Raw genomic sequence first — 11,957 nt, 5'->3', positions numbered from 1 at the left:
CGATGCCGAGGACCACATTTACATAAAGTGCCCCATATACAGTGGGTACGGAAAGTATTCAGACCCCCTTAAATTTTTCACTCTTTGTTATATTGCAGCCATTTGCTAAAATCATTTAAGTTTTTTTTTTTCCTCATTAATGTACACACAGCACCCCATATTGACAGAAAAACACAGAATTGTTGACATTTTTGCAGATTTATTAAAAAAGAAAAACTGAAATATCACAAGTGCATTTAGACGTGAAAACACAGAAACGATGCCGAGGACCACATTTACATAAAGTGCCCCATATACGTATATATATGACACTCAGTGGCGTAACTACAGACAGTGCAGGCAGTGCAGCCACACTGGGGACCATGCCGTGCGGGGGGGGCCCGCAGCGCACGCGGGCCCTGCCCACATTGCAAGCGACTATATTAATATAAATTAATAATAACTGTATTAATAATAAAATACAATATGTTTGTCAAAATTCTAGACACGAGCGCTGTGTGTTTGTATGTGCTTCATAACCGTGCACCCTAGGGGGCCCGTTGTAATAGCCTGCACTGGGGCCCACCATTACTAAGTTACGCCACTGATGGCACTGCTTTACTTCAACACAAATGTATGGTTTGAAGTCGTCTAAATAGATCAAGCACAAGTGACACACAAGTGAATCTCACGAAAACATCTCCAGGTCTGTTCTTTAGGACCATTACTCCTTTTTTGTTGTTGTTTTGTGACATTATTTTTATGATAATTAGCACATTTCCCATTTTCAGTTTTTTTTTTTAGTTCTCAGAGTTGATTCTCATTATTGTAATGACTGTAATACTGTTTTTATTTCAAGAAAAATTATATTTACGTAAAAAAGCAATGAAGGCAGTACTACACATACTACCAGGACTACCATAAGCACTTCACAATAAAAAAAATATATATATTTTGCATTACGCTAATGAGAATCTATGGGAAATGCGCTTAATTTGAATTAAAATAATGTTGCAATGCAAAAATGGGATTAAAAATAGGCTTCATTTTCTTATGCAACATATATTTTTCCTTTTGATTTCGGAGGGAAATATGACCTTGACTGGTTTCGTGAGATTCACCCATTTGTAGCATCAAACTGTCAGATAAAACAAACGTCCTGACGTTGCGCTTAAACAAGTGCAAACGCTGTCAACCTCATTAGTGCCTATCAGTATTTCAGTTTAATCTCAACGAACATTTTTATTTTTTGTAATTTTTTCAATGAAACATTATTAAAAAAGTATAGCACACTTTCCCGGTCGAGCTCTCACAGTTAATCTCATAACGCCATGATCTGTTCATGTCAAAATCCTTCATAAACGTTTCAAAGACACCACTATTTGGGATTCACAAACTGAATGAAATCAAACTAGCTTGACGAGGTGAACCACTGCAGCCAGACCTTCTCCTGGGAGCTTCAGAGAGCTGCAGGTCAGTCCTTGGCGGCTTTGCTACTTTAAGGTTTCTGGATGTCTGATCTGCTGGAGACGGCAGCTGCTGAGGGACGGCGATATTAAAGAATATTTTTAAAAAGCGAATGTTCCCTCCACTAATCTCTGGATCACCGACATTCAGACACTTCTGTCTGAATGTCTCTCCATATGTGCGACGTCACGGTCTAGCTCATTCATTAAGTTTTAATAAAGCTTATGTTGAAACTATGCAGTTGAAGTTTTTCAGGGGTTTGAAGGGAATCAGCCTATACACAACATGACAAAAGCTCAAAGCGTAAATGGCAAAAAATCCATCTTTTACTGCAGTTCTTAAAATACCCATGAGTTTGTGGAGAGAAGAAGTTTTTGAAGGACGGAGAAAAGCACATATAACACTGCACATATTTCTCTGCACAGAGAAAAGCACATATAATATCAACAAGAAAGTTTTGCTTCAGCCAGAGCCACAAATACTCTATTTTCACCTTGAATGTGCAGACTGATTTTTTTCTTTTTCTAATTAATCACAGTCATTTTAGTTATTGGTCAGGCTGACAGCAAAGTCTCAACAAAAATAAAGCAGAATAGAGGACGAAATAATCCTCCTTAACGTGTGTTTCTTTTGAACCATCTTTGTAAGTATTGTAAGTATCCCAGAGCAGTATTGGGACGTGGGTTACCTCTACAACGAGAATGCTTCCAAATTGACAGACGTGTCCTTAGGAATCAAAGAGACGGTCTTCACAAATCTCCAGTGCTGCTTTTGTGGCACCGCCAAATACCTCCACGTTGGCATCGACCCACGGCACCACGTTGCCAGGCATGTAGGCTGAGCAGTTGGCCATAGCAGAGATGTCTATAGGACGCAGGACTCTGTCCCACATGTTGAAGTGGCTTAACTCTCCTACGAAGGCTTGAGTGGCATCAAATCTTCCACCTACGATGTCCTGTGGAATAACAGCACACGTCACTAAACTAGGGATACAGTAAAAACAGTAATATTATGAAGTAAATATTCTATTTGAATATATTTTAAAATGAAATTTATTCCTGTGATGCGAAGCTGAATTTTCAGCATCATTGCTTGAGTCTTTAGTGTCACATGATCCTTCAGAAATCATTCTAATATGCTGATTTGCTGCACAAGAAACATTTCTTATTATCAATTTTGAAAACATCTGTGCTTCATAGTTTTGTGGAAACTGTGATACATTTTTTCAGGATTCTTTGATGAATAGAACATTAAAAAAACATTTATGTGAAATAGTCAATGTTGAATGTTGAATACACTTGTGCTGCTTCATATGTTTGTGGAAACCATCATTATTTGCTGAATGGAAAATTCACAAGAACAGCATTTACTTGAAATTTATATATTTTGTAACATTATAAGTATTCACTTTTGATCAATGTAATGCATCCTTGTTGCATAAAAATACCAATATCTTTAAAAAAAAAAATCGTAACCCCAAACTTTTGAATAGTAGTGCTAACAGACATACTGTCCTCAATCTGTGAAACATTTTATATGTCAGTTTTTGGATGGACTTTATTTTACAGTATGTCTATTTACAATTTACTTACCTAAGAAAGTACTGGGTAATAACTACATGGGTTAGGTTTAGGTTTAGAGGTAGGTTCAGAGTAAGTACCTAGTAATTGCCATCAGTATAATAAATATGGGTTACACTTTATTTTAAGGTGTCCTTGTTAAAGTGTAATTACACATTTAAGTACTGCGTTATTAACAGAATATTATAGATTGTAATTGTAACTGTAGAATATTATTTAACTACATGTACTTACTATATGGTTAGGGTTAGGATTAGGGTTTGGCTTAGAGTTACTTGCATGCAATTATGCATAATGAATTGTTATTATAATAGTTAGTACATGTAACATGTGTAACAAGCACACCTTAAAATAAAGTGTTACCAAAGTACATATTATGTGGAACAGAACTGTAAAATAAAGTGCTACTCATTAGTTTTATTTCATTGTTCTTTTCATTTCATTGCTTTTATATATTTAGAGCACTGATTTAGAGCACTGCATCTAAAGTCATACACATTCAGGCAGAAGCCATTGTGTTTTTGAATGTCCTGTCACAAGGGCTGCATTTTAAATTTGACCATAGTCCTATGTTGAACCATTAGAACGGCACCCATTCACTGTAGAGGATCTATTGGTGAGCAACTGATGAAATGCTAAATTTCCATTTTAGGAAACTTTCATTTTAGGTTGAACTATTCCTGAGTACACTTTGTTCCATTGACTTCCATTCATACAGATGCAAATGGGGGAGATAGGAAACAGAAGCTTATGCGAATTTTGCTGCGTTCCAAAGTTTAAATTCAGGGAACTCTGACCTTCAAGATCACTTTACATCGTCTTCACACGTCATCGTGTGACCTCTTAGGGTCTGGATTACAGCGTTGCAGTAAAGTAGAGTAGATTGCATATTTTTACATTGTCAATTGTGTTATGTTTGATGTCGTATTATGACCATTGCAATGTCTGTAGAAATTTTGCATGCTCAATGTCTAGTGTGCAGCTTAAGGGAGGCTCCTCATGCATTTTAAAAATGTCTTCCAATAATAGTATGGCAAAATTTGTAGGTACTTTTTTTTTGCATGATTTATCTTTATATGGTATTTCAAATATTTTTGATGGATGGATCTACTGGGTATTCAAAACTAGTGGAGTATATATATTTTTACAATTAACTCTTTCCTTGCCAGCATTTTTGAAAAAGTTACCAGCCACCACCACCAGCGATTTTGATGATTTTCACTAAAAGTTGATGGCCTCCAGTATATTTTGCTGTATGAATATTTGAATATGTCCTTCAGAGGCTACAGATGACAGTTACATGTTTCTCAGAAGATAAAATAAGGTAAATTTACCCTGATCTTCACATTCAAAAAGTTTTCACCCCCCGGCCCTTAAAGCATCATGTTTCCTTCTGGAGCATAGGTGAGCATTTTAACCTTTTGTAATAGTTGCATATGAGTCCCTCAGTTGTCCTCAGTGTGAAAAGATGGATCTCAAAATCATACATTCACTTTTGGAAAAGGTTCAAATATGCAGAAGATGCTGGAAAACCAAAGAATGTGCAGGAGCTAGGGGATTTTTTTGAATAACAGCAGGCAGTTGAACTGCTCAGGACCAACGCAGGACTCATGAACAACTATCACAAAACAGAAAAAGAGTCGTGGATCATCCAGGAAACGACACACAGTATTAAGATTCAAGGGTATGTAAACTTTTGAATGGGGTCATTTTTTATAAATTCAGTTATTTTTTTCTTGTGGAGTCTACATAAACATCTGTTATGTGAAATAGCTTATTCAGGACAGCACTAAATAAAAAATAACATGCAATTATTTTGTTCAAATGCAACACTGTATATATACTTTTTAACCACAAATGCTCATCTTGCACTAGTTCGACTTCACACATTACATAGCCATGTTGGAAAGGTCACACGTGATGTAGGTGACCATCGGTTCTGTACCGACCCAGTGTTTACAAAGCGAATGTGCAAAGACTAGCCTAAGTCAAACGCCCTTTACAAGAAAAGGTAAAACAATGATGTCAGACAATTTTGAGGTTGGAGGAGAAAATTATATGGAGTTTTTCGCCCTACCCTACCTTTTTGAACCGGAGTGCTCAGACTAAGTACTAACCACGTGTGACCTTTCCAACATGATTACATAATGCATGAAGTCATGGATATGCATCACAGAGCTAGTGCAAGACGAGCATTTGTGGTTAAAAAGTACATAGATTTTTATTTTTTATTTAGAAAATGACTGATCGTTTTGCTAGATAGGACCCTTATTCCTCGGCTGGGAACATGTAGAGCCCTTTGAAGCTGCACTGAAACGGCAATTAGTCCACTATATGGAGAAAAATCCTGGAATGTTTTCCTCAAAAACCTTAATTTCTTTTCCACTGAAGAAAGAAAGACTTGAACATCTTGGATGACAAGGGGGTGAGTAAATTATCAGGAGATTTTCATTCTGGAAGTGAACTAATCCTTTAATCCTTGTAATGAGCAATTTTCCAATTTTATATATGTCTCTGAGCTATGCATGGTAAAACTTGTTTGAAATTGTGTGTTGCATGTATGACAAATAGTGTATTTGTGTGTGTGTGTGAGCATAGTAGTTGCCCTGAGCTGTGACAAATTAATTTTTAAAAGTACAAATATTCAGTGTAGCCTCTCAATTAACATAAGTTCAAGAAAACTACACAACAATTATACATTTGATACAATACATGCAGTTTAAAATAGTTTTAGATGAAATTTAACATCTCACAACACATGGCAGTTTAATTAGTATTTGACCTTCAAGCCCCTTCATGTAATTTCTATTAAAATAAAAATTAGGCTGTGAAAACCTTTTATTTGAGAAACCTTTGGGGACTATTTAAAATGAACTACCATATTTTTCTATGAATCACATTTAGACAAGTAATATTTTTAAGACAAAAGCACCTATGATATAATGCCAGGTTTGACAGTTTTAATTGCCAACAAAACAATTATTAATTTAACGAGATTGTTATCCATTCAATACTAGGGACATCTAACATTGTTCCAAAGAAACCAAATGAATAAAAATAAGAATAGCTTTGCTGTATCTCATAAAGGCTCACCTTATCATTGACGAGCAGCTCCATGGGGCTGTTTCCCCACTCTATCAGCACAATCTCATTGGCTTGTCCCGGGACGCCGTAAGAGAACGGGGTTCCGATTCCAGGACTGGCACTGGACTTGAGCCACATACACACGGTGAAGGCATACATCTCTGGCAAGCTCTTCTTGATGCGGCCATACAGGTAGTTGGTGCGCAGAGGCAGAGACACCTTAAAGTCCTCTGGAGATTTGAATGCACTGTTACCTGCGAAGAGAATCGAGGGAGAGGTTTGCATTGAAGGACAGGAAGATGCAAATTGCTGACCTGAGACTGTGTTAATTTGATTTTGGCAAACTGAATCTGAGTAAGGCTTTCAGGCTCAATGAATGAAATGAGCGATCAACGCAGGCTCACGTAATTGTTCTAATATGAAATGACATGCTGGGGCTATGTAAGGTGAAATAATGATGTAGCTGCTGATGATGCTTTGGCGTAAATCAGTCGATTTGCAAAAGTGGATCGATTTGCGCTAACACTGATCTGAATTCTGAATACAACAGGACAATATGGCCATCCAGTTCTAACAGATGGGACCTGCATAAATCCCATATCCAAAAAGGCCAAAAGGAGCGGGTAAAGGCAAACAAATGATTGTAAATAGCAAGTTCATTTACATGCAGACATTCTCACACAAAACTAAATCTGCCATAGCCAACACATTCTGCCACAATGGTACCTTTGGTATATGGTATATCTTTCAACATAAAATTGGCCCAATGCAATGAAGTTTATGCAGTGATGCGTTAGCTAAAGGTTTCCCCGGATGCTGTGTTGAGCGCTGGTCGAGCGTTTAAAATTCCAACAGTGACCTTTCAAAGTGCAGCCAATGATTTACAAGCAATCTGCATGATGGATGCAATGCTGCTTTTGCCATGACTGCTCCCCATAACTTTGTACCTAAGTTGAAATTTACCCATGTTTATTAGTTTATATTACAATTCAAAATTTTGGGGTCAGTAAGATAAAAAAAATACTTTGATTCATTAAGGAAGCATTAAAATTAAAGTGACAGTAACAACCTGATCTCATGACAAAAACGTACCTGTGGGAAGATGCGAAATACGTAGTGCCATGTACGTTTCGTGACATATTTGATGTGAAATGTCCACTGAGTGGCACTAAAAGAGTGTTCGTTTTTTTCTCCGGAACAGATGAATGTACATATGGTACGTTTTATGTGACGTTGCTTTTGCTTTTGACGTTGCTTTTAAGTGTCACCGCAGTTCTGAAGTGAAATGTCTGTTGAGTGGCGCTATAAGTCTAATGCTCTGTGACATTTTAAAATAACATACCATCTGTACTACACCTAAACCTTCTCGATAATATGACCAAAAGCGAATGTGACGTAAAAACGCAATCGCGAGCATGCTGTTTTAGCTTGTTTTTCGATCTCTTATCTTTCAGCTCTTTCATCATGAGGTTTTTGACGGGTTCGTACTCAAAGATTCTGCAGTCTAAGTCCAATTCTGTGACGGCTGAGCTACCGAGAGAGCTTGTTTCAGCCGTAAAGTTAAACATATGAAGCTGTAATCATAACTGCTATTTTACCACCTGTAGCGTTAATTTCTGTTGGAAACTGCAGTGATATACAATTATTCGTACATTTTTCACGTCTTGCGAAAAAGTTGCCACAGGTACAGTATGTTTTCTTCATGACATCAGGTAGGACAGCAAAGACATTTATAATGTTAGAAAAAATCTATTTCACATGAATGCTTTTTTAAAAATGTTCTATTCATCAAAGAATCCTGAAAAAGAAAATGTATTGCGGTTTCCACAAAACTAAAAAATAATAAGAAATGTTTCTTCAAATCATCATGTTAGAGCGATTTCTGGAGGATCATATGACACTGACGACTATAGAGTAATGATGCTGAAAATTCAGCTGCGCATCACAGGAATAAAAACAGAAAACCGTTATTTTAAAATGAAACAGTATTTCACAATATTACTGTATTTTTAATCAAGTAAATGTATCCTTGGTGAGAACAAATACGTCTTTCAAGACCATTAAAAACCCTTTCTGACTTCAAAGTGTTGAACGATATTTATATAATTATTTATTTATTGTTTGTTTTATTGTTTTTTCCCCCCAATACTTTCTCATACCTTGTTTGCTGTCATGCGATGTTTGTTTAGTATGCTTTCCCCTCAAGGACTGCTTTTGTTCTGTGATAAACAAAACAATCTGCAAGACTTTTTTCTCTTTTAAGCTCAAATACATATTTTCGCTGTGAATATGTGTATATCTCATGCTTGCTTTCTTTACCAGCTCATTGCCCTTCGGTAGCGCTTTCTGCAATGGTTTCATGTGGAGTTCAAAGTGTATGGCGCTTACATTGAGTGAGAAAGGGCTTTGACTAGTCTACCTATCCCATACTGGGGACAGCAGGTAAAACGAGATGTTTTGAACTGGTAAGGCACCACATCAGTAAGAGAAAATAATGGATTCTATCTCATTTGACATGACTGACTGAATAATTCATGTCTGATAGTAGCCGTACTTTTCTCCAGCTCGGTGATCCTCTCCAGCAGTGAGTTGAGGGTGTTCTCGGTGCGCTGTCGGTGAGCGGTCGTCTCGTTGTACAGGTGGCTCTTTTCCTCCTCGAGTTCGGTCACTCTGGTCAGCAGCTGGCTCTCCAGGTCAGTCAGACGGTGCTTCAGCAGGTCTCTCAGCTCATTGGGAAACATCCCACCTGATGTGTTGGCACGCAGCTGCTGCTGCAAGACAAAAGACACCAAATATTAATCTGCCTCGTGCTGTTACAGGCAGAAATTGCTCATAATGAACTGCCGGGGATTTGTGAGATGCTGAATTAATGTTGAACGCTTTAAGGGGGTGTACACTACTATGTACTTCCATCAAATTATATTTAATATTAAATAATATTTAGATGCATGTAACATTTAAATGTTTATTCAAGTCAAAAATATAATTTTAAATCACAGAATCAACTTAATTACATTAATTTATACCAAACAAACAATTTTTTATGGGTTGAATCAAGTAGAAATACCTCTTTATGTTAAAAATTGAAGGTTACCACATTTTCATTGTAGATACAATGTACGTATTGTATTCAGTGCTGTACTACAAAACACTTGTGACTATTGAGGTGTGAAGAATATAATGTTAGGAACAGGTTTATTAGTATGGGTAGCTTTAAAGGTGGGTTAAGAACAAGAGTCAACAGTGATATTATAGGTTACACTTTATTTTAAGGTGTCCTTGTTACAGTGTAATTATACAATTAAGTACTGAGTAATATTAATTAACTACATGTACTTACTATATGGTTAGGTTTAGGGTTACTTGCAAGTAATTATGCATAATTAATTGTTATTTTTTATTAATTGTTATTAATTGGATTTTTTTTTATTGCCTAAAATGCCTGGGTTTTGGCTGTTTTTTACATTTCACATGTAAAATGTGTAACGAGGACACCTTAAATAAAGTGTTACCAAATTATACTGTAGTTGTAATTACAGGAATTAATTAGAGATGTAATTACAAGAAGGCATTTTTAAATATAAGCACACTGTAAAAACATGTCTGTACACGATAATTGTACATAGTAGTTGAAGACACCATGTGGGTCCATTTTTTTTATCAAAATTAATAAACTAATTTAACTCCACCAGATTGAAAATTAGTATTCATTTTGATCCAGGGACCCTGTATGAATTCAAGTAGTTCATATCGGTAATATTCCATATCCACTTGGCTATTAACAAGAAGTGATATGTCAATTGAGTAATACACCAAAATCTTCCAACAGCCTTGTCAATTGGTGCATTTGGTTTCAGCAATTCTGTGAATGTATAAATAGCTCTTTTTGTATTTTGCATGCAGCTATCCGCATTGTCATTGAAAAACGCAGTGGTCACTGATTGCAATTTCAACTAAAACACTCTTGGTTCCAAAATGGGGTTTGTGCATCGATGCCATAAGAACCATTTTGGGTTCCCCAAAGAACCTTTCAGTTTACAGTTCTTAAAAGAACCATTTTTTTTCGCAGCTTGAAGGACATTTTAATAACTAACTTTATCATTTTCACTATAAATAACTTTTAGTGGTTCCATGGATGTTAGATGTTCTTAATGGAACCATTGATGCCAATTAAGAATCTTTATTTTTAAAAGTGACGAGCAAAGTTCTTTGCACTCTCAGTATATCTTTTAAATAATTGCTAAGTCTGTATCTGCTCACTACTTCCCATCTACAATATCAAAGCTCATTATTAATATTTCACGCAGCTTGAAGGACATTTTAATAACTAACTTTATCATTTTCACTATAAATAACTTTTAGTGGTTCCATGGATGTTAGATGTTCTTAATGGAACCATTGATGCCAATTAAGAATCTTTATTTTTAAAAGTGACGAGCAAAGTTCTTTGCACTCTCAGTATATCTTTTAAATTAATTGCTATATAATCTGCTCACTACTTCCCATCTACAATATCAAAGCTCATTATTAATATTTCATTCAAATCGTGAATTCAAATAGAAAAAGTCCCTCCCTCCCTCCATGTAACATGGCTCATATGACCTTGTTTTGACAGATGTAAATCAAGCATCACTAATAAACAGTGTTGGGGAAAGTTACTTTTAAAAGTAATGCATTACAATATTGCGTTACGCCATAAAAAAGTAAGTAAGACCAATTTTCACAGATCATTAGAGCTCTGTTTTCCTTAAAAGCATCACAGATGGCTCTTAAGTGCCCATGATCACTCATCAGCATAAACGCTCACCTCCAGGTTCTCCAGACGGTCTTTGAGGCTCTGCATGGTCTTGCCCAGCTGCTCCACAGTCTCGGTGGGGTCACGCGGCAGATCGCCCATCGTGTTTTTACTGTAATCCTTCCTGCGCGCGCTGCCCCGAGACTTGGCGTCCGCCTCGCACCGCGCGAGTTTGGAGTTGAGCTCTTTGATGGTGCCCTGCTGACTGACGATAGTTTCCTTCTGCTGCAGGATGGTCTCTCGAAGCTGAATGATAGTATCCCGCAGCTCTTCCTCCTGCGGACTTGTGCTTTGGACCCGGTTGGTCGTTTCCACCGGGCAACTGAGGTCGGTGCCCGCTGGCACGGCGGTGCACACGAAGCGGTTTCCCCTCGCGCCAGCCACTTTCCCGCTTCCTGACGCGTATAAAAGCAGCAGTGCCACAAAAAGAGCTCTCATTACGACCGTTTGTCTCTTAAAAGCTGGAGTAAATTCAAGTTAGTTAGTTTGTTATTTAAATAAAATGCCTAAAGGTCCACGACGTCGCGCTAATAAAAATCACTCAAAACAAGCACAAGACCGAAACAACACAGATTAGCTGTAGTTAGCCTGGAAATCCAAAGCTTGTCCCAGTACAAACCGAGTGCCGCTCTCTTCGCACAGTCAGTGAATATGTTAAAACAAACTGTTGGAGTCCTTCTCACAGACGCGTCACACGCATTTAACTACCTGTCACGTTAACAGAATCACTCACAAACGGAAACAAGTAGCTGTCCAAACGAAGAGCGGTTTCTGGCGTTAAACGCCGACTGTCAGCGCTTTAAGGCTCTTCACACACAGTCGGTGGTGCTGAACGGACAGCGGCGCTTTACTGGATTAATATAGAGACTGAGGCGCGCGCGGTCTGGCTCAGATGGAGAAGCGCGCGGATTGACTGAGCTTCATCTACGTCACTTACTCGCGCTTGGTGCGAGTCACGCTTGAACATGATATTGCCGTGGCTTTTTCTGGCCTCCCGTGAATGTCGCGTTGAATAAACAGTGCGCCGAGCAGATGCAGAGAGCTCCTTAATA

The 11,957-nt window shown here is 37.6% G+C and overlaps 1 protein-coding gene across 1 annotated transcript; it reads right to left on the bottom strand.

Annotated features, from left to right (window-relative positions):
* Window positions 1–1,047: 1,047 nt before the first annotated feature.
* Window positions 1,048–11,745, bottom strand: LOC107548676 (neuronal pentraxin-2-like). Its single transcript, XM_016229462.1, has 4 exons — window positions 10,918–11,745; window positions 8,665–8,881; window positions 6,120–6,364; window positions 1,048–2,401 (listed from the first exon to the last, which is right to left on the bottom strand). The coding sequence occupies exons 1-4, from the start codon at window positions 11,341–11,343 to the stop codon at window positions 2,174–2,176; spliced, it is 1,116 nt and encodes a 371-aa protein (XP_016084948.1). The 5' UTR covers window positions 11,344–11,745; the 3' UTR covers window positions 1,048–2,173.
* Window positions 11,746–11,957: the final 212 nt, after the last annotated feature.

The sequence above is a fragment of the Sinocyclocheilus grahami genome, unplaced genomic scaffold (genome assembly GCF_001515645.1).
Source record: "Sinocyclocheilus grahami isolate Dianchi unplaced genomic scaffold, SAMN03320097.WGS_v1.1 scaffold353.1, whole genome shotgun sequence".
NCBI classification, from domain to species: domain Eukaryota; kingdom Metazoa; phylum Chordata; class Actinopteri; order Cypriniformes; family Cyprinidae; genus Sinocyclocheilus; species Sinocyclocheilus grahami.
This window is presented reverse-complemented; position numbering and strand designations above follow the sequence as displayed.